Source organism: Caretta caretta, chromosome 3 (genome assembly GCF_965140235.1).
Source record: "Caretta caretta isolate rCarCar2 chromosome 3, rCarCar1.hap1, whole genome shotgun sequence".
NCBI classification, from domain to species: Eukaryota; Metazoa; Chordata; order Testudines; family Cheloniidae; genus Caretta; species Caretta caretta.
Window position 1 is genome coordinate 161505917 of NC_134208.1, and position 27494 is coordinate 161533410.

Sequence of the window (27494 nt, forward strand, 5' to 3'; positions counted from 1 at the left end):
CAACAACAGCCGGTCCAATTAAAGCTGTTACCTCACTCACCTTGCCTCTCTCATGTCCTGAGACGGACATGGCTACAAACAACGCCGCAACCTGAAGCAAATACTCACCAACAACCACATACCACACAACAGAACCACTAACCCAGGAACTTATCCTTGCAACAAAGCCCGTTGCCAATTGTGCCCACATATCTATTCAGGGGACACCATCACAGGGCCTAATAACATCAGCCACACTATCAGAGGCTCGTTCACCTGCACATCCACCAATGTGATATATGCCATCATGTGCCAGCAATGCCCCTCTGCCATGTACATTGGTCAAACTGGACAGTCTCTACGTAAAAGAATAAATGGACACAAATCAGATGTCAAGAATTATAACATTCATAAACCAGTCGGAGAACACTTCAATCTCTCTGGTCACGCAATCACAGACATGAAGGTCGCTATCTTAAAACAAAAAAACTTCAAATCCAGACTCCAGCGAGAAACTGCTGAATTGGAATTCATTTGCAAATTGGATACTATATAGTAATTTAGGCTTAAATAGAGACTGGGAGTGGCTAAGTCATTATGCAAGGTAGCCTGTTTCCTCTTGTTTTTTCCTACCCCCCCCCCCCCCATGTCCTGGTTTAACTTGGATTTAAACTTGGAGAGTGGTCAGTTTAGATGAGCTATTACCAGCAGGAGAGTGAGTTTGTGTGTGTATGGGAGTGGGGGGGATGTGAGAAAACCTGGATTTATGCAGGAAATAGCCCGACTTGATTATGTAAAGAGTTGTCACTTTGGATGGGTTAGCACCAGCAGGAGAGTGAATTTGTGTGGGGGGGTGGAGGGTGAGAAAACCTGGATTTGTGCTGGAAATGGCCCACCTGTTGATCACTTTAGATAAGCTATTACCAGCAGGACAGTGGGGTGGGAGGAGGTATTGTTTCATATTCTCTGTGTGTATATAAAGTCTGCTGCAGTTTCCACGGTATGCATCTGATGAAGTGAGCTGTAGCTCACGAAAGCTCATGCTCAAATAAATTGGTTAGTCTCTAAGGTGCCACAAGTACTCCTTTTCTTTTTGCAAATACAGACTAACACGGCTGTTCCTCTGAAACCTGTCATAACCTTGCTGTAACCCTTGTCCCCTCTCTCCCCCACCGTCAGCAGTAAAAAAGTGGGGCTTTTTCCTTATCTCACAAGCCGGGCCCCGGCCCTAGCGCTGTACGAGGCAACAGATCCAGGCTCAGGTAGGAGTCCAGGGCTGGCTCTGCGTTACCCAGTGCCAGCGTCTGCGGTCACAGCAGGCCCCGAATCACATCAAAGCCCCGCAGCGCGGAGTCATACCGGAGCCCGGTCCGCGTCAGAGGGCCGCGCCCAGCGGGGTTGCGCTGGACACGCCAGCGAGGACCGGACACGCCCCGCGCGGCTGGGGCCGGGGCTGAGCTGAGCCCAGCTTCAGCCTGCCCGGGCTGCCGGCGCCTCCCCCGCTAGAGCCACCCCGCAGCCTGGCTCTGGTGGTGGCGGCGGCAGCGGCAGCTCGGCGGCGGCTCCTGCCTACTGGCCCCTCCCCCATTCACTGAGGGAGCGGGCGCCGCCACAAGGGAGGCGGCAGGAGGGGCCCGCACGCACCGCACCGGCCGCGGCTCTCAGCGCGCGCGAACACCCAGGCGCACGCGCCGATCCCTCCGTCAATCACAGGCAGCTTCCCCACTCCCGACTCCGCCGTCGGACCCAACACCGCGCGTGCGCGTCAATTCGGCGGCTCCGCCCTGTGGGTCAAAGTGACGCGTTAGCGCGTGTTCAGACCGTCCTCTCGGCACCCGCTTTTAAACCGCAATGTCGCCGAAACGGCGCGCGGCCATGTGAGTAGACCCCGGATTGACTCGGTTGCGCAAATCCCCCGTGGCCGCCTCCCTAGAGCCGTGCGGAAACGTCCGTTGGGGCGCTTCGGGCCCTTTGCCCTGCGGGGCCCGGGGTGAAAGGGCCGGGCTTGGGCGGATCCCTGGCTCCTGTTTAGTGGGCTTAGCTGCAGTGGCTCTGCACAGCCCTGGGCTGAAAGCGGAGAATCCCGTGACTCCCGGAGCTGGGGAGTTAAGGCCAGTGAAAAAACCATGAGTTGGCAACCCTGGGGTGGCCTTGGGCATTAGGCACTGACCTGGGCCTCAAGAGTTCTTGATTTAGCTACTGGCTCTGACAGGGGCCCCCTGTGTGATTTGGGTAAGCCAGTCTCTGTGCCTCAGTTTCCCATTTGTAAAGTGATGCTCTTGTAATAAAACTACTCTGCTTCCCTATCCCCTCTCCTATGATACTTTAAAGAAACGGTACATATCTTCATTATTTCATGTGTGTCAATTTTTTTCAGGTGTAAAAGTTTTCCTCGCACTTTAAAGACATGGACAGTTTTGTTGAACAACTGAAAAGGGGGACAGAGGAAGAGTTTACAGAAGAGTCTGCATGGGATGGGTCTGCAGTAAACACCACAAGCAGTTCACTTCCGGCTATCTATTTACCTTTACTCCCACGGTACCTTCTGCATCCAAGTAAGTGTAATTCTCTGTTGACTGCTTATCCTTACTAGCACATGCTGGTAAATAACATAGTAGTATTAGAGATGTCACTGCCGCTGAACTCACTGGGAGTTGAGGGCTCTCCCACAGTACAGGACTGGGAGGTGGGAGTGCCATAAAGATGCTATCACTGCTTTCTGTGTCTTGACACAGACCTGACTGTACCCAATTTAAAAAAAAATGCCACGTTGCGAACTTCTAACATCTTTAATGCTACTATGTTAATAGTATACAGTACCTGGCTCCTTAGCCAGGATTGAGGCCTCTATTAGCTTCTAATACAAATACTTAGTAAAAATAGAGAATGGGTCAAAACCAAAACTTTAGAACAGAAATCTTCTATATTTTGAGAGAGTCTGGATCTGAATTTTGCAGCACGGACCCATCTCAAGGGCAGTAGTGTACAATGAATGACCCTTGTATAATTCCAAAATTTCCTTAACTCAAACAGGTGAGAGTGCCATTTAACTTTGCATTTATAGCCCTTGCTATGGTCTTTTGCTCCTCTGCTATTTTTCAGACGATATGTTTCTCTGAATAACTTCAGATCCACATAGGTGAAGATCGCTTTCCATAGCTTCCAAGGCAGATATAATTTAAGAACAAAACATACTGGGTGGCCATACTGGGTCAGACCAATGTTCCATTCAACCCAGTAGCCTGTCTTCTGACAGTGGGAGGTGCTAGATAGTTCAGAGGGAGCAAACAGAACAGGTGAATCCTGTTAAATTGAGTGATCTATCCCCTGTCATCCAGTCAAAGGTATTGGAACACCCAGAGCATGTTTGTTTAGGTGAGCTGCACTCATACTGGTGAGCAGTTTTAAGAGCTTGCAGCTTGCAGGGTTGAGTCCCTGATCATCTTGGCCAATAACCATTGATGGACCTATTGTCCATGAACTTCTTTTTTTGAACCCAGTTATGCTCTTGGCCTTCACTGTGCTCCCTGGCAACGAGTTCCACAGGTTGGTTGATCATTGTGTGAAGAAGTACTTCCTTATTTTTGTTTTAAACCTGCTGCATGTTGATTTCAGTGGGTGGCCTCTGGTTCTTGTATTATGGGCAGGGATAAATAACACTTCCCTATTCGCTTTCTCTACTCCCTTCATGATTTTATAGACTTCTACTGTATCCCCCTTAAGTCATTTCTTTTCTAAGATGAACAGTGCCAGTCTTATTAATCTCTCCTTACATGGAAGCTATTCCATACCCCTAGTCATTTTTTATTTCCCTTCTTTGCACTTTTTCCAATTCTGATATATCTTTTTTGAGATAGGAGAACCAGAATTGAATGCAGTGTTCCAGGTGTGGATGACTGACGGATTTTTGTAGTTGCATTATAATATTTTTTGCCTTATCTATCCCTTTCCTAATGATTCCTAACATTCTGTTAGTTTTTTTAACTGCTGCTGCATATAGAACAGATGTTTTCAGAGTACTATCCACGATGACTCCAAGATCTGTTTCTTGAGCGGTAACAGCTAATTTAGACTCCTTCATTGTGTGTGTAGTTGGGATTATATTTTCTGATGTGCATTACTTTGTACTTATCAGCATTGGATTTTATCTGCCATTTTGTTGCCCAGTCACCCAGTTTTGTGAGATCCCTTTTGTAACACTTCACAGTCAGCTTTGGACTTTAACCCATCTTCAGTAATTTTGAATCATTGGAAAATTTGTCACCTCACTGTTTACCCCCTTTTCCAGACAATTTATGAGTATGTTGAACAGCAATGGTTGCAGTACAAATCTTTGGGGACCCTGCTGTTTACCTCTCTCCACTGTTAAAACTGACTATTTATTCCTACCCTTTGTTTCCTGTCTTTTAACTGGTTACTGATCCACGAGAAGATCTTTCATCTTATCCCGTGGCTGCTTATTTTGGTGTGGGACCTTGTCAAAGTCTTTCTGAAAGTCCAAGTACAGTGGCTCAACGTGTTTGTTGACCCACTGAAAGAATTCCAATAGATTGGTGAGACATGATTTCTCTTACAAAAGCTGTATTGACTCTTTCCCAGCATAGTGAGTTCATCTATGTGTCTGAGAATTCTGGTCTTTACCATACTTTTAACAAATTTGCATGGTACTGAAGTTAGGCTTGCTACATTGTAATTTCCAGGATTGCCTCTGGAGCCTTTTTTTAAAAATCAACATTACATTAGCTCACCACTAGGCAGCAGGTACAGCGACTGATTTAAGCCATATGTTACATACTAGAGTTAGTAGTTCTTAAATTTCATATTTGAGTTCCTTTGGAACTCTTGGGTGAATACCATCTGGTCCTGGTGACTTATTACAGTTTAATTGATCAATTAGTTCCAAAACCTCCTCTACTGATGTGTCAGTCTGGATCAATTCCTCAGATTCATCACCTAAAAAAAAGGCTTAGGTGTGGGAATCTCCCTCGCATCCTCTGCAGTGAAGACCAGTGCAAAGAATGACAGATTTCAGAGAAGTTGGTTAGTCTCTAAGGTGCCATAAGTACTCCTTTTCTTGGTGCAAAGAATTTGTTGCAACAGTCTTGTTTACCTTCAGTGCTCCCTTAGCACCTCCAACATCCGGTGGCCCCACTGATTGTTTGGCAGGCTTTCTGCTTCTGATGGACTTAAAACAAATTTTGCTGTTAAGTTTTGTCTATCCTAGTTGCTCTTCAAAGGTTTTTTTGGCCTGCCTAATTATATTTTTATACTTGACTTAACAGCGTTTATGCTCCTTTATATTTTCCTCAGTAGGATTTGACTCCCAATTTTTAAAAAAAGAAAAGGAGTACTTGTGGCACCTTAGAGACTAACCAATTTATTTGAGCATAAGCTTTCGTGAGCTTCCGATGAAGTGAAGTGTCACGAAAGCTTATGCTCAAATAAACTGGTTAGTCTCTAGGAGTGCCACAAGTACTCCTTTTCTTTTTGCGAATACAGACTAACACGGCTGTTACTCTGAAACCAATTTTTAAAGGATGTCTTTTTGCCTGTAACTGCCTCTTTTACTTTGTTGTTTAGCAATGATGACTTTTTTTTTTATTTGGGATATACGTTTAGTTTGAGCCTCTATTATGGTGTTTTTAAATAGTTTCCATGCAGCTTGTAGGCATTTCGTTCTTGTGACTGTTCCTTTTAATTTCTGTTTAACTAGCTTCCTTATTTTTGTGTCATTTCACTTTTTGAAGTTACTTGCTACTGTGATGGGTTTCTTTAGTATTTTCCCCTCTACAAGCATGTTACATTTAACTTCATTATGGTCGCTATTATTGCGCGGTTCAGCTATATTCACCTCTTGGACCAGATCCTGTGCTCCACTTAAGACTTTCCCCTTGTGGGTTCCTGGCCTAGCTGCTCCAAGAAGCAGTCATTAACGGTTTCTAGAAATTTGATCTCACATCTTGCATCCCATCCTGAGGTGACATATATCCAGTCAGTAGGGGATAGTTGAAATCCCCCATTACTATTGGTTTTTCTGTTTTTTGTAGCCTCTCTAATCTCCCTGAGCATTTCACAATCGCCATCACGATCAGATGGTCCGTAGTATATTTCTACTATACTCTCATTATTTAAGCATGAAATTGTTATCCACAGAGATTCTATGGTAGTGTTTGATTCATTTTAGATTTTTACTGTATTTGACTATGCTTTATTTCATGGGATAGTGCCACTCCCACACCAGTATGATCTGCTATGTCATTCCCGTATATTTTGTACCCTGGTATCACCATGTCCCATTGATTATCATCATTCCACCAAGTTTCTTTGATACCTTATATCAGAGGTGGGCAAACTTTTTGGGTTGAGGGCCACATCTGGGTGGGGAAATTGTATGCAGGGCCAAGGCAGGGGGCTGGGGTGCAGGAGGGAGTGTGGGTTGTGGGAGGGGGTGCAGTGTGCAGGAACGGGCTCAGGGCAAAGGACTGGGGCAGAGGAGGGGTGCAGAGTGCAGGAGGAGGCTCAGGAGTGCAGACTGTGGGAGGGAGCTCAGGGCAGGGGGTTGGGGTGCAGAGTGCAGGAGGAGGCTCAGGGGTGCGGACTGTGGGAGGGAGCTCAGGGCAGGGGGTTGGGGTGCAGGAGGGGTGCGGAGTGTGACGGGGCTCAAGGCAGGGAGTTGGGGTGCATGGGGCTCAGGGCAGGGAGTTGGGGGGCGGGGTGCAGGAGGGGTTTGGGTTCTGGCCCGGAGCCGCTTACCAAAAGCGGCTCCAGGGTGGCAGTGGCGCACATTGGGGCCAGGGCAGGCTCCCTGAATGCTTGCCCTGGCCCCACGCTGCGCCGCTCTGGGAAGCGGCCAGAACCACGTCCCTGCACGGCCCCTTGGAGAAGTAGGGGCACAGGGCTCTGCACCCTGCCCTTGCCACGCCTCCAGGTACCTCCCCCGAAGCTCCCATTGGCCGCAGTTCCCCTTTCCCGGCCAAGAGGAGCTGCAGGGGGGGACGGTGCCTGGAGGCAAGGGCAATGCACGAACACCTCTGGCGCCTCCCAGGGCCCCAGGGACGTGGTGCCGGCCGCTTCTGAGAGTGGCGCGGGGCCTGTGGCACCATGGGGGGCAATCCCGTGGGCCAGATCCAAAGACCCAAAGGGCAGATCCAGCCCGTGGGCCATAGTTGCCCACCCCCGCCTTATATCAATATCCTTCTTTACAGCTGGGCATTCAGTTTCGCCCATCCTAGTATTTAGACTTCTAGCATTTGTATACAAGCACTTATAAAATTTGTCAATGTTTAGTTGTCTGCCTTCATGTGACATAATTGAAAGGGATGGTGTCTTTGACTGTTTCTCTTCATTTCCCACCTGTTCTTTATCAACTTCTATTCTCTCCTCTTTATTAAGATATAGACCATCCCCTTTAATTAATCCTCCCCTAAGGTATGTTTCTGTTCGAACCGGGTGCTCCACACCTCTGCACCTGTTGGTTTTTCCCCAGCCCTTAGTTTGAAAACTCCTTCATAACCTTTTTAATTTTACATGCCAGCAATCTGGTTCCATTTTAGTTTAGATGGAGCCCATCCTTCCTGTGTAGGCTTCTCCTTTCCCAAAAGGTTCCCCTGTTCCTAATAAACTGAAATCCCTCCTCTGAACACCACTGTCTCATCCACGCATTAAGACCCTGCAGTTCTGCCTGTCTAACTGGCCCTGCATGTGGAATTGGAAGCATTTCAGAGAATGGTACCTTGAAGGTCTTGGACTTTAATCTCTTACCTATCAGACTAAATTTGGTCTCCAGGACCTCTCTCCTACCTTCCTTATGTCAGTGGTACCTGACCACTGGCTCCTCCCTAGCGCTGCTCATATATCTATGTAGAGGTCCACAACCTATGCCCCTGGCAGGCATTTCACCATGCAGTTCTCCTGGTGCAAATCAAACCCATCTATGTTTCTAATAACTGAATCCCCCATGACTGTTACCTGCCTCTCCCTATAACTGGGGTTCCCTGTCCTTGGAGATGTATCCTCCGTGTGAGAGGATAACATGACATCATCTGGAAGGAGGATCCCAACGATGGGATTGTTTCTCTCCACTCCACCTTGATGTTCTCCTTCCTCAAGACTTTCATCCTCAGCACAGAGGCTGTCAGACTAGGGGTGGGACTGCTTTATTGGGTCCCTGAAATTCTCACCTGTGTATCTCCCTGTCTCCCTTAGCTCTTTCAGTTCAGCCATGCTAGTCTCGAAGAGTCCGTATTCAGTCTCTGAGGGCCATGAGCTGCTTGCTCTGAATAGACGTATACGCCACCAGTCCATAAGGCAGGTAATCATAAATGCTGCAATCAGTGCAGTATAGTGGATACCCCCACTCTGCTGCTGGACTTCTGTCAGCATTATTTCTACTCTTTCAGGGTTTTTGATTGTTCTGTGTGTGTTTTGGGAGGGGGGGAGTGCTGATCTCCATTTAGCGTATGTTAGGTGTATCTGGCTTTTATGCTCCTTCTCTAAACTCCTGTGTTTGCTGCTTCTGTTCACTAGCTTCTCTGTTCATTTAGGAGCTGGTTTTTTAAATCCCTGTTCTCCCTGAGTTTGTCCTACCCCCTTGTCAAGGGATCCGAAAGGGATTAAGGATCAAAGGATGGAAGACTAGAGCCTTGTTATTGGCAAAGATATAGATACTAAAGTAACAGCTGTGCTGTTTTGTTTTGTTTTTTGTTTTGTTTTTTAAAGATCACAGTCAGTAGTTAGCCACTAACCTTATTTTTTCAGCAACCAGAGGTCGAAAGTCAACAGAATTTCAGGAGACTAAGAAAGCTTGTTTAAATTACATTCAGGATGCCCTGCTACAACACCAGTGGCAGAGGGCTGCGGAATTCATGACTAACTATTTGGAAACATTGGAGAATACTTCTGCTGAACAACGGATGGCTGCCCCAGAGGCAAGTACAAAGGAAAAATCAGTACGCTTTTCCTTAGTTGATGGAAATTATTTAAAGGGGTATCTGAGATAATCCAGGACCCATACTGATGCTTTGTTTATGTAAAATATAAATCCCTAAAACTTCACAAAAGTCTAATTGTGTCAAAGATGTTTTCATAATTTTCAGGTGTCACCTCTCATCTGTTTGCACAACAGATAAGAACATGGGCCCAAATATGAATAAATAGGCCACATGTCACACCAGTAGCATGTTCCACTTAAAATACAAAAAGAAGTACTTGTGGCACCTTAGAGACTAACAAATTTATTTGAGCATAAGCTTTCGTGAGCTACAGCTCACTTCATCGGATGCATACTGTGGAAAGTGTAGAAGATCTTTTTATATACACACAAAGCACGAAAAAATACCTCCTTCCACCCCACTCTCCTGCTGGTAATAGCTTATCTAAAGTGATCACTCTCCTTACAATGTGTATGATAATCAAGTTGGGCCATTTCCAGCACAAATCCAGGTTTTCTCACCCCCCCTCCCCGCACACTTTAGATAAGCTATTACCAGCAGGAGAGTGGGGTGGGAGGAGGTATTTTTTCATGCTTTGTGTGTCTATATAAAAAGATCTTCTACACTTTCCACAGTATGCATCTGATGAAGTGAGCTGTAGCTCACGAAAGCTTATGCTCAGATAAATTGGTTAGTCTCTAAGGTGCCACAAGTACTCCTTTTCTTTTTGCGAATACAGACTAACACAGCTGTTACTCTGAAACTTAAAATACAGGTTTTCATAATCTCATTCTGAAACAGAGAAATAAGCACATTTGCCACTGGGTTCCCCTACATATTGGTGTCCATTTGAAAACTGCATCTTGTTTTTAGTTCTCCACCATCTTTCTCCAGTACTGCATGAACCTTTTTGCTAGTCCCTTCACAGCTTCCTCTGTGCATCTCAACAGATGGAAAGGGTAGTAAATTACATTGACAAACAGCCATTTAAAAAAATAAATTCAATGCAGAGATCATTGGATGCTGCCAGTTTGTTGGAATTGCTGATCTAACTCTGTAGACAAATCTTGATCACAGAGATATTTGGGGGAGGGGAGGGTGTGTCCGGATGGAGGGGATGTATTTCAATTTACAATTCATCTAATTATCCTTACATTTGTTGTATCAAGGTAACATGAGCTACCTACACCCTACATTTTAGTGGGGTAACATGAAAGGAAAATTTCTTGTTTGCTTGAGTTGTTGTCAGTCCATGGCAGGCACCTTCTGGCTTCTATATATCGTTTTGGTGCGTTTTGTTGAAGTATGGGATTTTGATGACCACTTGTGAAGTTTCCATTGCATTTAAACTTTATTTTCACTTTTACTACATGCCGGTATATTTTACTATAGCAGCAAATAATACACAATATTTTCTATTTGCAATTTAAACCACACATAATATGGTTAAATATAACGGCCATAGTGCAGTGATGAGAGACTAATGCTGTTCTGGCTGCTGTGCGCAGAGTGTTTTCACTTCTGAAATTTTAATTCTTTTGGGATTTTTTTTTCTCCGTTGGCAGGTGATTTGGAGAATAGGAACTGAAATTTTGTGCCATCATTCCAAGAGCAGCGTTGAAGAGTTCAACTATTTTGCTGAGCAGATGAAAAATCTAGGAGTGAAAAAGTATTTAGGGGTGAGGATAACCTTAAAGGGACACTACAGACTTAAATCATGCTTCTCTCTGAAAATTTTACCTTCTGCTATTACAAGCAACTCTTATAAAACTCTTAAGAATATTATCTCTGATTGATTATAGAATCAAGAGACCGCACCTTAGATTTATGTAATGGCATTATTTTTTCATCCCATTCCTTATATAGCCTAACGTCTTGTTTGCTTTTTTTGACTGTAGCTGCACATTCTGCTTAAGTCTTCATTGAGCTGTCCACAGGTCCCTTTCCTAAGTTGATAGTTAATTTAGAACCGTGTCATGTATATGGATAGCCTGTAATTTTTTCCCTTCCAATGTGTATTACTTTGCAGTTATCAATATTGAGGTTCTGTTACCATCATGTTACCTGTTCACCTGGCTTAGTCAGGTCTTGTTGTAGCTCCTCACAATCTGCCTTGATCCTGGTTAATCTAAATAACTTGGTCATCTACAAATTTTGCTGCCTAATTCCTTTCCCCCCTTTCCAGATTCATAATACATATACAAAACACAAAACTAGGAACTTTGAGATACTTTTCTGTAAGTCTTTTGTTATGATTAAATTTTTCCATTTAATCCTACTCTTTGCTTTATCTCCTTGCCAATTTGTGATTCATGACAATATTATTTTTTATTGCCATACCACTGAGGAGCCCTAGTCATGGAACAGGACCCAATTATGTTAAGTGCTGTATAAACACAGAACTTGAAGAGAATCCCTGCCCCCAAAGGTTTGGTTCGACTCCCATGCCATGTCTAATTAGTTTCTTTACTAGACTTTCGTTAAGGACCTTTTCAAAGGCCTTTTCAAAGTCTGAATAAATAATCATCTGATTCTCCTCTATATACTACTTTATCAACCTGTTAAAAGAATTGTAATAGATTAGTGAGACACGATTTTCCTTTGTTGAATCTGTGCTGGTTCGGGCACCATCATATTGTGATCTTACAGATGTTTTCTTGTTCTAGTTTATTGTTTTAAACCAATTTGACATTTACAGATACAAGGTTTACTGATATGATTCACCAGATGGCCACCATTTCCTTTTAAGAAAAAAACAAACAAACAAAAAAACAAACCCTCTGTATTTTTTAAATTATAGCACTTGCAATCTCCTGTGTTTTCAGGATTTTATTTTGTTCAAAATTTCCCAGAGTTTATTACAGAAATTAAAAAGTGGGTGAAAATCAGTGCAAAAATTAACCTCAGTTTTCTGGGGAAATATCAGAGTTAATATTGGGATGGGAGGACAGAAAAAAAAATCAACCAATAGAGAATCATCAGGGTATTGTAAGTAAAAGCAGTTTAATGCTGTGACTTATTTTGTGAACTGTACATTACCAGTACATAAACGTGTGTGTCTCTGTCTGTATCTTCCCCAACGCTGCCTTACTTTAACAGACAGCTTCTCATTTACACTTAGACAAATTTATTAACAAAAACACATCAACCTAATGTAACGTGTTGGATTTGTTTAACATAATTAGTATTTTCATGTATTTGTTCAAAATTCAGGTGAAAAGCAGTTTAATAATAAAAAAAAAAAGCATTTATAAAACCTGGGAAACTTTTGGTAAAAATCAGTAAACTGAAAATGAAGGGCCTTTTATAATTCTCTGGAATAGTGGCTGTTTTTAGTGAGGGATTGGATATTTTTGCTAACAGCTCAACCACTTCATACTTAAGCTCCTTCAGAGGTGTTGGATGTATACCATCTGGCTTGTGACTTATTGCTTTATAAACTGCTTGTCCTAGCACTACTTCTTTTGACACCTCCATTGCTGATAGTACCTCGTATTTATTACCACAAAAGAGCAGGTCTGGGATATGTCTCCCCAGCATCATCCTCTATGGTGAAGACTGATGCAAAAAATCATTTAGTTTCTCAGCAATGTCCACACTTACCTATATCCATACATTTTTCTCTCTCCTTTTCCTAATATTGTATTTATCTCTAACACGTTCTCCAGATACATCATGTGAATGAAAGAATCTATGCAAAATAACTAGGGCTGTTAGTCACAGTTAACTCACGTGATTAACTAAAAAAAATTAATCGCGCTTTTACGATAGAATACCAATTGAAATTTACTAAATATTTTTGGATGGTTTTTCTACATTTTCAATATTGATTTCAGTTACAACACAGAACACAAAGTGCACAGTGCTCACTTTATATTTTTGATTACAAATATTTGCACTGTAAAAATGATAAAAGAAATAGTATTTTTCAGTTCACCTCATACAAGTACTGCAGTGCAATCTATTGTGAAAGTGTAACTTACAAATACAGATTTTTTTTTTTTTTTTTGGTTATGTAACTCCACTCAAAAACAAAACCATGTAAAACTTTAGCGCCTACAAGTCCACTCAGTCCTACTTTTTTGGTCAGCCAATCACTTGGACAAACAAGGTTAGTTACAATTTGCAGGAGATAATGCTGCCTGCTTCTTATTTAGAATGTCACCTGAAAGTGAGAACAGGCATTCACATGGCACTTTTGTAGCTGGCGTTGCAAGGTATTTAAGTGCCAGATATGCTGAACATTTGTGTGCCCCTCCCATCCTTTGGCCACCATTCCAGAGGACATGCTTCCATGCTGATAATGCTCCTTAAAAATAATAATAATAATCATGCATCAATTAAATTTGTGACTGTACTCCATGGGTGGAGAATTGTATGTCTCCTCTGTTTTACCTGCATTCTGCATATATTTCATGTTATAGCAGTCTCAGAGAAAGAACACTTTCACAGCAGATTTGACAAAATGCAAAGAAGGTACCAGTGTGAGATTTCTAAAAATAGCTATAGACCCAAGGTTTAAGAATCTGAAGTGCGGTTGAAAATCTGAGAGGGACGAGGTGTGGAGCATGCTTTTAGAAGTCTTAAAATAGCAACACTCTGATGCAGAAACTACAGAACCCAAACCACCAAAAAAGAAAATGAATGTTTGTTGGTGGCATCTGACAGATGAAAATGAACATGAGTCAGTCCTCACTGCTTTGGATCATTATCAAGCAGAACCCATCAGCAGCATGGAAACATGTTCTCTGGAATGGTGGTGGAAGCATGAAAGGACATATGACTCTGTAGTGCATCTGGCATGTAAATATCTTGCAATGCCAGCTACAACAGTGCCATGTGAATGCCTATTCTCACTTTCAGGTGACATTGTAAACAAGAAGCAGGCAGCATTATCTCCTGCAAATTGTAACCAGCCTTGTTTTTCTGAGTGATTGGCTGACCAAAGAGTAGGACTGAGTGTACTTGTAGGCTCTAAAATTTTACATGGTTTATTTTTGAATGCAGTTTTTTTTGTACATAATTCTACATTTGTAAGTTCAACTTTTGTGATAAAGAGATTGCACTACAGTATTTGTATGAGGTGAACTGAAAAATACTATTTTTGTTTTTTACAGTGCAAATACTTGTAATTTGTTTAACAGCGTGGTTAATTGCGATTAACTTTTTTAATTGCTTGACAGCCCTAAAAATAACTTCTAATTAAAATATTCCAGTTCAGTCACAGTTCTAATTAAAATGTATTTATTGATGCCAATAATATGGCTCTCTTTTTCAGGTGTACGGTTAGGAGGTAAAATTGCAGTGTGCTGTCAGGACAGTCTGATCTGTATGACATGAAATTCAGTATTCTAAATTGTGTAAATTGTTGTAGGTCTGTTTAGAGCATGTCTTTCACCTCCTGTGTAATGGACTGATAGATGATGCCTACCAAAACCTGTCCCTGGCAGAAGGCTGGAGGTATGGAGAACAAACAATTGCTCAGGATAAAGAATTGAAACTCATTCAAGCTTACAAGGGGCTGCTGGACTACTATAACTGGGCCAAAAAAAGAAAAGCCGTGTTAGAGCTTGGTGAGTACCAGTGCTGCATTCTTTAGATAAAAAGAGCTGTTCAGCTCAGTCATTCTCATAAGTCACTGTGGCTTGCAGATGATTCTTGAAGGAGGAAACATTGGTGGTGAACGCTGCATTCAGTCTGATTGCTTGCAGCAGAGAACTTTTAAAATTCTGATGCACGCTTTTTATTTAAAAATAAAATGCGTTCATCCATTGGATCTGCAAGGTCTCCTCCAGAAGAACTGTTCTGAGTGGAGGACAAGAACCTTGGCTGCCTTCTCAGTGAGAAAAATCTGAATTTCTGGGTGTAATTTTCTATTTACTTCATGATAAACTCGATCTGATTGAGGCCAGGTTTATAGTGGCAGTGTCTTGGCTTCCTGAGAAATCACCTCCGTGTACCACCATGGGAGTGGAGATCAGCTGGGACATAGGAGCTAACAGTCCCCACATTTAAATGAGGAAAAGGGGAAGCTGGCTCGTGTTCACAAGGGTAAGCCCTTGACTCTGGAATTCCTTTCTCATGCTTTTTCATGCCAGATAGTTGGGGGAGGAGGTGGAAAGTCACACTGGAATCTTGTTTGACATTTGTTTAAAAAGTCATTTGTTGTATCTATGTGCCCTAAACTTTTGCAAGAAGTCATATTTATTATAAGCCAAATTTAAAATTAAAGTTAGATGAAAATCCAAGCTCAGGATCCTGGTCATCTAAAAAGGTTGTGTGAGCCCTTAATTCCTCTTACATTCAGCAACTGAGAGTTTTATCTGAATGAAAATTATAAATATTACCTATAAAAATACTTTCTTCTTAAGAGAAACACCATTTATTTTAGATTTTTGCAAGTAGACATTAAAAAACCACCTACCTGAAGCTCCGTGTCCTTGAAAATATTCTAAAACTATACTACTAAAGAGACTTGTCAATTACTGAGTTCAGATAACTTGGCAACAGCATAAATGAGTCTCAAAGATCTTTGGTTCCTAATGGAGAATACTTAATCAAAGGAGTTCCATCAGAAAACTTTTTTGTTTATAGGTAGTCTTTTCTGCATGTCAGCTGCCTGCCATATATGCATATTTAGAAGCTGACTTTCATATTTAATTGTTAATTCTTTAGTTTATTACCTTTGTAGAGCTGACAGGATTACATGTATTATTTGAATAAAATGGACATTTATTTAGATTTATTTTATTTACCTATTTTGCTGTAACAGAAAATGAAGCTTCAGATAATTTAGTCAGACTGTCATGTCTATAAGGCAAGATCCGTAAGATTTGTATAATTTGTATAAGTTATAATTTGATAATTAACTTAATTGCCAAAAAACCCACACCACAAGACTAGTTAGCTCCACAGTTCATTTAACTGTGGGTGGGTGGGGGGAGGTGAGGCAGGAAGATGGTTACTAATATTTTTCAGCTAAGATCTAATCCTCCCAAACCGAGCTCCTTAAATCTCTATTCAGTATAAAAATATTTCTTACCTTCTGCACTTGTTTTATAAATATACTAACTCTTCCTTTGTCCTTCTCATTTTTAGCTCTCACTGAGCTCCATTCTTTTGGGTTAAGGTGCTTTCTTTGAAGTTGGATTCAAGATGTTGACTTTTTTTCTGTAAAGCCCACCATGGCTTGAGTCCTGACTTTGTGAGACTATCACTCATGTAAATTTTTAAAAAACCTTCTATCTTTTGGCAGATGGTGATTTTGCAGACTCTGTTGAACAGGAAATGCACAGTTTCTTTCGGCAGGCAGCAGTGAATCTCAAGGAGATAATTAAAATACCTGGAGTTTGGGACCCTTTTGTGAAGTGCTATGTGGACGTAAGAGCACTTTTTTTTTTTTTTTTTGCAAATATTACTTAAATGCTCCTTTGTCTAATCTTAGACAAAATGCTTAGATCAAAGTGTAATGTTTTCTGATGTTTCACCACTTGCAATTACATTACAGTTAGGAAAGGGACACTGTGAAAATGCTACCTTTTTAAAACAATATATGTAGTGTTTTCATGTCAGATCTGCTTACATTACTTATGAAAGCAAGTTTTTATTCCTGGTGGCACTGCAAGTCCAACATAACTATGAGAATACAAGCAAGGAGTTTACTAGTAAAATCACGAGGTAAACTGATTGCAGACTTTTTTGTTACTGGTGATGGTGCCAGAATTAGAGCATGGCTTGATTTTTTTTTTTTTTTTTTTCAGATCACAGGTTGTATCTACTGCACAAACGGAACAATCCTCTTTTAATTATCAGCTGATTGTAGTTGGATATTGAAGTCACAGAACAAATATGGAATCCCACAGTCTGATTTTCTGATTATAACCGCTAAATCAACTAACTTTTAAAATTGAATTAAACTTAAAATAGCTTTGAAACAGTTTGATTTTTCTAGAGTTGCTAATGGCACTTGATTTTCTTTAGTGCTTGCCTGCCTCACATGATTCTACCTCCTCCTGGGGCTATGCTGTCTCATTAAGAGAGACAGCAGTCCTGTTCACTGAAAAGAAATACTGAAACAGTGAGAGCAATTATTTAATATAAATATTTAGCTATTTAATGTATTTGCAGTGCTTTTAATGACTTCTAGATATGAATATTTTCATATATGTAGTGGAAAGTGAATTGCATGTAAGAGGAGCATTATTAAGATCCATTAGATTTAAATGGAAATCTATTAGCATTGTTAAGTACTAGTCCAGAAGCATCTAGTGTTGCTGGGCTTACTGTATTGTGCACTGTAAAATCAAACATTTGGTGCCTCACGTGGTTACAGAAAAGCTTCACCGCATTTTTCCTTAATTTTCGCTAGTCTTAGTCCAATTCCTATTTAAATCTAAGGGAGTATTTCCTTTGACTCCAGTAGGATTTGGATCAGAGTCTTTGTTTTCAGAGCTGCAAAGACGTCCAGGATAGAATTAGTCATTGGGAGCACTAACTTGGTGCTCAGAGAGGATCTCTCCAGGTTAAAGTTGGAATGCATTAGAGGTTGTATGGGGAAGCTTGCAGTGCAATTACTTCTATCTGACCTGTAGAGGACTTAATTCTTCAGGGTTGTCAAACAAGGACCTCTCAAACACTAAAATGGGTTTAAGAGTAACATTTTGAACTACTTTGTGTAACGATAGCAAAAGGCTCCTTTCCATCCTAGTGGTGGTATGAACAGGATTGTCATAACTGTACAGTTTGACAATCTAAAACTAGTTGTGGATATTTCTGATCATTGTTGGCGCCTGACAGCGTAATAATGTGCTCACATTTTCTTTTCCATAGCTATTGGAATTCTATGAGGATTATGATGAAGTCCGGCAGGTGTTAAGCGAGTATGCTTACAACTCGAAGTTTCCTCCCAATCCCAATGCTCATGTTTATTACTATCTTTTCCTAAAGAGACGTGGTGAATCAAAGAAGACACTGATGTCTGTGCTCAAGGTACAAGTTTTGGACTGTTTTAATAGATGGTTTTATAACTTTATTTACAGAACATAAATTAAATTAAAAATTGTTTTTCAAAAGTCTGTCTCAGCTTTATGCTGATGACCTGTATCAGCTATTACAGATTTTGTCCAAAATTTTTAACACACTTGGACAGAAGAGAAACCAAATTCTACCCTCAAAATATTGCGAGCCTCCTGACACCACATAGCAAATCGTGTGAAGTTTAAAATAAACCCTTGAATCCCCCCCCCACCACCACATGTTTGGTATCACCTTCTACAGCCCTGTAAGTTTTATATTTGTGTTTAACTGAAATGTCAGGAAATTTCTGGATCAACCTGTTCCAGGGAAGGAGAGGTTGATGTTTCATTTAATGTATGCCATAGTTATGGTCTGCTTTGTTAGTTTTAAAAAGCACACGGGCAATTACTTAGGCTCCATGTTGGATTGAGAATTTGTCTCATGGTAGTTCTCCTTTTTAGATTATTTGTATTTACCATATAACAATAACAGGTATTCCTCTGAGATTAAACATACAAATTATTTCTGAAGAATAGAGTACCTGCCATTGTAAACACAGAGAGTTGTTGGGGAAAGAAACTCTCTACTTCTCTAGCACTAATGTTGATCTGCCTGTGACTTAACAAAGGTTGTCAGAAGAAAAAGGGGGGGGGGGGTTAAGGGTCGTGTCAGTTTGCAAGGCATTTGAGGGTGAAAGGTAGGTATCTGTCTGCAGACAGAAGAGGAAGGTCGATGGGATGTACTTGCGCACAATAAGCTCAACACGTACACGTTCTTTTCCCTTTGTTAATGCTCTTACAGATTCTCTCACCGTGGAGCTGTAATTTTCAGCTCCGGTAGATGTATGTACTCTAGCTTTGATCGAGCTACTGTGCTAAAAATAGCAGTGTAGCTGTGGCAGCATGGCTGGCAGCTCAGGCTAACTGGCTGAGTACAGAACTGTGGTCCTGGGTGTGATTATACTCAGGCAGCTAGCCTATGCCACTGCTCGTGCCAGGGCAGCTACACTGCAGTTTTTAGTGCGCTAGCCCAAGCTAGAAATTACACCGCCAGCTGCAGTATAGGCATGCCCATGTAGGCCCTGATGCAGTAAAACACTCAAGCATGTGCTTAACTTTACATATATACTTAAGGGCTTTGCAGGATCACAATCTTAGTCTCTGAAAAAACTTATCTTTTTCTTTTGGTTTTTACAGCCCAGAGCATCATCCGCTTCTTGTTCTTTCTTTCTCTCTACTGTTTCACTCCCATTATGTTCAGCCAATCACACAGTTAACTCAATAAGTTTCATATTGTATAGCTTGCAGCACATGAGAACTCTTGGCTATCTTGTTTCATTTCTTTGTATAGTGTGCACATGGTGTTGCTGCAAAGTAGAACTTATCCAACCATTTTGGTAAGTCGTATTTTGCAGTCTGCAGTGTACACTGATCATAAAGGAAGTGGGATGCCTAGGTGAGATTGACAGGACACCAAAATGCAGACTCAAACTTGGAATTGGTAGAGTGCAGAGCAAATAACGTCTTCTACTGTCTTACTTTCACACGGCATGTCTAAATTCAAATCTGTCTGTTTAGTCTTGATCAGTTTTGGGACTGATTTCCATTTTATATGTTAACAGTTTCCAGTTAGTTCAGAAAAGGTGTTTGGTATAGTTTTCTGGACCCACGTAAATAGGCTTGCATACAACATACATTGCTGTTGTCCTAGTTTTATCTTTACATTTAATTTACTGAAGAAAACAATTTGGTGTTTGCTCTTTCTGCACACTGATTTCAGTCATCCTGCCTAGCAGTTGGTTTCTCTGACATTTTCAGTGAACTGTGGAACTAAGATACAGTAAAACTTCCTATTACTGTTGTCCATTGGTAGTTGTGCCCTCTCTACGCTAAGCTAATTTTGTTCCCTTTAGGTAATTATGAATTGATTTGCCCTTGCTCCCCAAACTTCAGTAAATTTTTTTGCTTACCGTGTTTATAATATTTTTAACCACTTGGTGGCACCAAAACACTTCCATTAATGTGTATGTTCTAACTGCTTCATAAGTTTGACTTGTTTTTAACTTAAACGTTGATGCACCAAATGTTCCTATATTTTACAAAATTGCATATACCCAGTACTAGTGTGATTTTCATCTCACCCAGGAGTTTGGGATGAACTAAACAATAGTTCTGCAAATTAACCTCTTTCTACAAATTGGAGTCAAAACAAAAAATTGCACTGAAATTTCTTGAGGGAGGAGACAAGGATGATTTTTACCAGTTTGTCACAATTTTTCTAAAGAAAAATCTTACAAACTATTTGGCAATTTAAGAAAGCTCTCTTCTCTTTCAATATAGCTGATTTTCACTTGTAGTATCTTAAATAATATATACAATATTGACTTTATATAAGTTGTTTGAAAATGGGAAAACAGACTATTTTACCAATAACGATACATGTGTACGCAGTGTGCATATCACAGTATTTATAAGGCACAGACCTAGCGATATAAATAATGGGGTTCAGTGCTTTTAAAAAGCCAATAGCCTAATCTTCGAGATGGGGAAAGTAGGCACAGAGTGTGCAATCCTGACACCATTGTAGACAATAGCAAAACTCCATGAGTTCACTCAGATTGAGTGACTTATCCAAGGGCCCATAGTCAGTGACTGGGTTAGGACGTAGAAACCAGGTATCTCTTCCCAGTTCCTCGCTAACTAAAAGGCAATGTGGTCTAGTAATCACAATGCCCCTTTGAGGGCAATGGTTTATAGACACTTTTATAGCGAGGTAAGGTGAAACTCAGTAAGATGAAGTTACTTGTCCAGAATTCCCCAATTAGTCAGTGGCTGTTCTTTGTCTTTTTTTGTATTTTGAAGTTTATTTCTGTTCACCATGTGTTTTGAGATGCTGAGATACTACGGTACCAAGGGCCATAAAAGTACCTAATGAGGGGAATGCTGTTTACCACTATACCTTAAGTCTTTGATTTAGACTATTTCCATATACTATTCTTTCTACTAACTAATGCATTTTTCTATAGTCTAATGATCAAATATCAAATAAGTACAAGATATACCTCTTAAAGCTCACCATCTGGATAAACGTTTAATTAATCTAGTTCTCTCCAGCTGTTGGATGATCTCTTTTCTGGTCTTAGTAGATTTCTTTACTCCAGTCATTTAAAATAAATAAATGGAACATCTGACTGGGTCAGTCAAAATGGAAAAGACTGTGCAGAGCTAGTGTACTAAAGAAACCCTGGGGGAAGAGTGAAATTAATGCAAAAGAGGGAAGTAATGAACACTATGAGCTAGGTTGTGCCTAGTCCTATGTGGGTGCACAAAAGGGAGGGCAGGCACAAGGAACAGACCTTTCCCCTCTGCAGTGAATTCTCAGTCTGCGTGCTCCTGCTATGCAAGGATTGTGGACTAGCACCAACTGTTGCATTAGAAACTCCAGAGAGAATGAGTGTGGGAGAAAATGAGACCAGCACTAGTGCATCACCAGCCAATGGAATTGGGTCTCTCCAAGAGGAGCGCGCACAGCACTTTGCTGAAGGGTGTATTATATGCTGCCTCCGACAGCTCCTGATAAATGTTGTCTGCATTGGGCACAATGCCTCTGTGAACTGCCTGCCACCGAGATACTGCTCCTCCCCATCATACGAAGTGTCTTAAAACTGCAATCTAGCCCTAAGTGTTGTTTGTTGAAGTTGTTCTGTATGACCAAATTAAAGGACCAAATTGTTTGTTTTAATAAACCGATATCTGGGTGAAGCAGAAGTGTGGACTCTTCAAATCTTTTTGAAGATTCTATAACAGAAACTTTTTTTTTTTCCAGATTTTGCACGAGATTGTTCCCTCTCATGAATTAATGTTAGACTATAATGCCATGCTTCAAAAATCAAGTAAGTCTTTGGATACCTGTGTTCTTTTCCTTTAGGTTATTCTAAATACAAGTTTCCTAGAATGGCTGTTGGCTTTTTCCTATTTAAAAAAAAAAAAAAATTGTATTTTAAACATACTAAAACTAAGGTGTAAGGAGAACAGGAGTCTAGAAGACAGTTGCATTGACAGATAGTTACAAACCCCTGCAACCAAATGCTTGTCTAAATAAAAATATGCAGACACTAATTGTCAGTATGTAGGCAAACAACCAAGATCTCAATATTGACTAGTGATTTGGGGTACCTTAGTGTCAGGTACCCAATGTGATACCTTAATGAGGCCTCTGACTTTCAGAAAGGATTGATGTGCAGCACTCTGCCTGAATTCAGTATGTAGTATTCATTAAATCCAAGAACAAAACCCACATCTCCTCCAAATGGATCTGATCTTTGTCTATCTGAAAATAATCTCCAGAATTGGCCTAGCCCCCATCTTGATGTGCTAATCACTTACAATGTAAGTCAGACTCTTTTCTCTTGAATTGATCCTCTGAAATGTAGTATAGTGTAGCATGTAGGCAGTGTGGTGATGGTTCTTTAATTCCAAGTTCTTTTCTTCCTTTTCCCCCTGCCTCACTTGTCTTCCTTATAAAGTTCCCCTTTAGGCTGAAGTATCTCTTGTGTTATCCGCACACACATGATATTTTTGGAAAATCCATTTAGCTGTTTTGAATGATCAGTTTGGCAGGGAACATCTCATATATTAGGATAATTTTTCAGATGCTTTTAAATTAGTGTGCTACCTGGCCTCCATGTGTGTTAAGATTTATTGTTCATTATTGTATTTTACTGTGTGTAGTGCTGAGTCACTTCAAATGAGGAACAAACATAGCTTCCTTGATCTCTTACTCTGACAAGCTGCAAGTGAAATTTAAGAACTGTATTCATAGCACGGGTCTGACTATAAGAGAAAAGTATCATTGTATCTAGTAAACAGTAGTAAATGTTGTCTTGTTGGACTATCCTGGAGGTCTGTGGACTAACACTGTGGGTTGCTGTAGGGATTTGTGATTGAGTCAGTTTTTTCTCTATGGGCTTGAGGGAACTTGGAACAAACCAGAAGCAGTGTGTTCAGGCCCCTCAGGAAGGGCAGATGATCTTTGGTAGCAACCATTACTGACCAGTCAGGAGCATCATTATTGAGCTCTAGGGATCTGCTGATCAGAGGCAGCAGCCACACTTTAAGACAGACAGTCTGGGATGAGTGAACTTGGTTCTGCTGCATGGTTGGTCTTGCAGCCTCTTCACTCAGCAGTCATTGAGCAGGATTAAAAGAACAGAGAGCAGCTCCAATATAAGCTGTGTTCCAAAAACTAAGCAGCTGTCCTTGAGTACAGATATACCTTGCCAGGTTTCCAGTAGGAGGAGGAAGAACTGGGTCTGGAATTGTGAAGAGGGCATCACCACGGCCAGTAGAATGAAGGCAAACTACTTCTTGTTGCTGCTTGTCTTATGAACAAATGCAGGATTGTTCATTAACTTGACCTATTCTAATTCCAGAAAAAAGAAAACACCATAGACTGGGGCTGGAGATTATTTTCACGCTCCTGGATTTTGCTGGGTGGAAGGAGCATGTAAAAGCTTGGAGCTGTTTAGCAAAACAGATCTTGGAGAAGTAAGTATAGTATATCTTCTATTGCCATACTAGGAGAATTAAACGTTACGGTGTCAGTCCACATGGAAACTAGGATATATGCACTTTGGTAGCAAGAAAATTGTCCTCTTATATCCTCTCACATGCTTGCCGTGTTACTGAACAGAAGAGTAAACTGGCAAGTCCTTTCAGTGGCTACACTACACTGTTTGGTCTGCTACTGTTAGAATACTGCAAAAAAATTTTTAAAAAGGTGATCATTGTGTGGATAGTGAGTTTCGGAGCCACTAGGGATTATCTTCTTTGGCTAGCACTGAGTGACATTAACTACAACTCCAAAGGAAGCCATCTCCAAGCAGCCCACCCTGGTTAGAAGTTTACTGTGATGAGTAGACTTGAGAGGAGTGGTGAATGAAGGCATTCAAAGGGGTGCTCCTGGAGGCTTCTCTACTCTGTCAAAGGCAAACTGTGCACTTGAACCATTCATAAGATTGGCTGAGTGTGTCAGTGGTGCCCTTTAACATAGTATGCACATTTTGTATGTAAAAGGTGCTCCAGGTTGTTTCTAGCTCCCATCTTTAAAAAACACTTCTCAAATAGTAAGCTCTATGAGGCCAGGATTATATCTCACTGTGTAAAATACCCTGTAAATGTAATGTTTTTTTACAAATAGATCTGGTGTTGAGTAAAAGTGTTTTGTTTGAAAAGCATATAGGCCAATGTTCAATGATTTAATACAGCCTTTATTTAAAGATCAACCAATGTTCCTAGGCTTGTGGCTGGTCAATTAAGATATTTTCACTGTTGACCTATTAAACCAGGAATGTCTTAGTGGTGTTTCTGTTTAGTGAAATCTGTTCAAAAGACCAGCCTTATCTGCAATCTCCTGGTCTGTGAGCCAACCCCAGAGTATATCCAAATGACCTGGTAACAGTTCTAATTTTATTGAAAAATTACCTCCATAAAACAGCCAGTTTGTCATCCCTTAGGTGGCAACTGGGACAAATTCATCCCTGGCATCACTTCAAATTTACACACCCCTTTAAACTGAAACAACTTCACTATCCGATTTCTCGCAAACCTAGTCATTAAATTTGCTTCATACTATTGTACTAAACTGGCACGCCAGCTAAAATGTCACTCCATTTTTTGTATAAAATTTAGTTCTCATTTCAAACCCTAATTAGTGCCAGCATGCAGACTTTAAATGAGGTGGTGCTGCATTCTGCAGTGTAATGCTTTCTTTTCAGCTGGCAGTGCCACTCAGAAAAAACGTGGTAGTGGCCACCGCAGGGCTATCAAATATGTGGTGGATTGAGTACCACACACAGTCCAGGTCCCTGTAAGCAACATATGAAAGGTGCAGCACTCAGAGCAGTGCTTTGGTAACTTCCACTTTATTTAAAAATAAAAAAAAGAAGAAAAAAAAAAAAGGGATGCCTCTCACCAAACTCAAGTTTAGCTGTAACCTATTGACTCTCTCCAGCTCTAGCAAGCATCTTGACTGGGTCAGGGAGGAGTGGAACTCCAGAAAGGACTGGTGGCCAGCCTTCCACTTTAGCCACTACTTGGCGAAAAGAAATTGGCAGGAAAATGAAAGTCTTGCTTGTGAAAAAGCATTGGTGGCTGGAATCTTGTTGGGAAAAGGTAATTTTAAATCTTCTTTACTCTGTGGAATAGAAATATTGGCTAGTTCAAGCTTTAATGGCAGGGGACGTGTCTAATTTGTGTTCTGGAAGAATTTTCAGCCTTGTGATTTGAAAAAAGAGGCTGGCTTGATCCTGCAAGGGTGAATACAAGAGAGGCTCTAAAATGCTTGGTATTTGCCATTGAGGTGTAGTTCACATCTCACAGGTCTTGCTGCAGCTATGGGTCCCTTGAAAGGACACAGAGCTACATTCATCCTGTTTTGAATGAATGAATGACCCCAAGAAAGCTAGGCCTGTGTTGGGTGCGGTTTGCCTGGAAACTGTCTTTAGGGGCATGGTTGTTTAGTTGGGTGGCTGACTCTGAGAACAGATCTGCGGTGACCACTCGGATATCAATAAGGTCCCCCATATAGAAAGATGTGTACGCTTGAGAGATACTATCATGTCGTCATTCGAACAAATTTCCTAGTGCTTGAATATACGCTGTGCATTTAGTGCTTTCCTGCTTAATGTTGTGTGTCCAAACTTGCATACAGGAGAATGATTTGATTTATAAGCCTTGACACTGGAGTATAGCAGTCCTCTGTCTGTCGAGCCCAGGCAAGCGGAGTTATGGGAGGTGGGTAGCTTGATGGCAGCTCATGGAGCCCACGTGGGAGAAGTGGAATTGAAACAGGGAGGATAGAGATGTGGAGTGGAGCTGTGTTTGGGTGAATCACTTGTGGCTCACCAGCGCACAGCTCTGATTTGCTTCACTAGCCCCAGGTTCTTCCAGTTCAAGTCCCACTTCTCATCGTCCCCACAAATAGGCCTGTATTCAAGAGGCGCAGAGTCCTCATGTGGCTGTGAGGAGTTGCAAACGGCATAAGCTCTTAATCAGACTTCCAGGTAAAAATCCATGCCATCAGGAGGGGGATGACTGTAGTGGAAAATGGCTGGTCCCTTGCTCCTGCAGAGCACTCTCACCAGAACTCTGGCAGAGGACTTCCTGTAGATTCCCAAGGAGGGCTGCACAATGCCATGGAGGCTGCACTGCACCTTCTTCCTTGCCCCCCCAGAGTGAGACCTGTCTGAGTAAGGTCCCTTCTCCCCATGGTAGTAGAGTAGATGGTTGAGGCATTAGTCTGAAGTTTGTGAAGTTGCTGGGATTTTCCAACAAAAGGCAGTGTCATTCATCTTTTAATGGGTCAGCTTTTCCATTACTAACACCTTCCAGACTTATTTTTAATATCAGGAGCCCAGTTTTACTTCCAACAAGCAGCCACTGAACACCTGTCTGTTTCCAGTAAGTGGGCAGTTAACTAATTTAGTTCCAGATGTAGGATGACTTTCTTGAAGCCCATTAAGCTAAGGAAGCGATATGCACATGTTGAAGAGAGAATAGGTCACATTAGTTTTACTAAATATTGGGACTTGTGTATATATACTTACTCTTCTGGGGCTAAATAAACTTTTTTTGCACTCTTAAGTCCTAATATATCTGAAGGGCATTACAAAATTAGACTTGCCAGAAAAACCCAATGAATTGTATAATTACCTACACCTAACTTATCACTGTGTTTTGAGGATGTGTGGGAGACTTTCTTGGTCTAAATATTATACCTGCTTATTTGGTGGTGGTGATATACCTTATGCATGCACCTCTTATACCAGTGACTTCTATTATAGAAACTTTTTTCTTTTAAGGGAACATTTGTGCTCAGGGAAATGCCTCTTGTGCAAATTAAAAGCATTTTGTGTTCTTCAGTTTGAATCACATTGTGGTTTATAACGTCATTTCATTTTGTTTTAGATTGCAAATACTTCAAATATGTTTCACATGAAGGCTGCAAAGCCAAGAAGGAAAAGTTTCGGACAATGAAGAAATTTGTGAAGAAACACAGCTCTACCCATTTGAGAGCATCTGGTGTTTTGGATTCCTGCACGCATCTTTGATGTATACAAGATGTCTTTAAGGTCCTCTTATTAAAAATGCTAAATTATTTTCCCAGTTTTTCTGTGAGGCTTTTCTTTACAGGTTCTCACTACAAAGAACTTTGAGAGTGGATTGCTAGCTCAGTACTAGACTCAGTATATTGCTGGCCACATTCTTTGGTTTGTATTCTTATTTGTAATAAAAGGGAAGTAAATCCATTGGTAAGGGAATCTGCTTTCTTTAATATTTTATTCCATATTTGTTTGTGTGAGATTTAATAAGCAGAGCTGATGCCTCAGAACATATTTGAGAGGTATTTAGTAATTGTGGAGCAATGTACCTATGGCTTGCTGATATTGGGACTGATCCTGCTCCCATTTAAGTCCAAATGAGTTTTGACATTGCCTTAAATGGGAGCGGAGGAAGGCCATGTTTCAAATCCAGTCAAATTGACAGTGACATAAAATAGTTAATGTCTGGC

The 27494-nt window shown here is 41.1% G+C and overlaps 1 protein-coding gene across 3 annotated transcripts; it reads left to right on the forward strand.

Annotated features, from left to right (window-relative positions):
• The first annotated feature begins 1471 nt into the window (after positions 1-1471).
• Positions 1472-27231, forward strand: TAF1A (TATA-box binding protein associated factor, RNA polymerase I subunit A). Of its 3 annotated transcripts, XM_048843250.2 has the most exons (12): positions 1472-1856; positions 2357-2534; positions 8185-8290; positions 8802-8906; positions 10475-10588; positions 14284-14482; positions 16165-16289; positions 17739-17897; positions 21750-21816; positions 23356-23470; positions 24936-25096; positions 26891-27231. In XM_048843250.2, the coding sequence occupies exons 2-12, from the start codon at positions 2449-2451 to the stop codon at positions 27031-27033; spliced, it is 1380 nt and encodes a 459-aa protein (XP_048699207.1). In that variant the 5' UTR covers positions 1472-1856; positions 2357-2448; the 3' UTR covers positions 27034-27231. The 3 variants fall into 3 exon arrangements, with proteins under 3 accessions (XP_048699207.1, XP_048699205.1, XP_048699209.1); XM_048843248.2 differs by lacking the exon at positions 8185-8290 and having other exon boundaries at positions 1555-1856; positions 8737-8906; XM_048843252.2 differs by lacking the exons at positions 1472-1856; positions 8185-8290 and having other exon boundaries at positions 2409-2534.
• Positions 27232-27494: the final 263 nt, after the last annotated feature.

Coding starts and splice junctions, on each gene's coding strand:
- TAF1A (XM_048843248.2), top strand. CDS start 2,387: ATGGACAGTTTTGTTGAACAACTGAAAAGGGGGACAGAGGAAGAGTTT. Junction 17,898..21,749: donor CACTGATGTCTGTGCTCAAG/GTACAAGTTTTG, acceptor TTTTTTTTCCAG/ATTTTGCACGAGATTGTTCC. Junction 25,097..26,890: donor TGGAATCTTGTTGGGAAAAG/GTAATTTTAAAT, acceptor ATTTTGTTTTAG/ATTGCAAATACTTCAAATAT.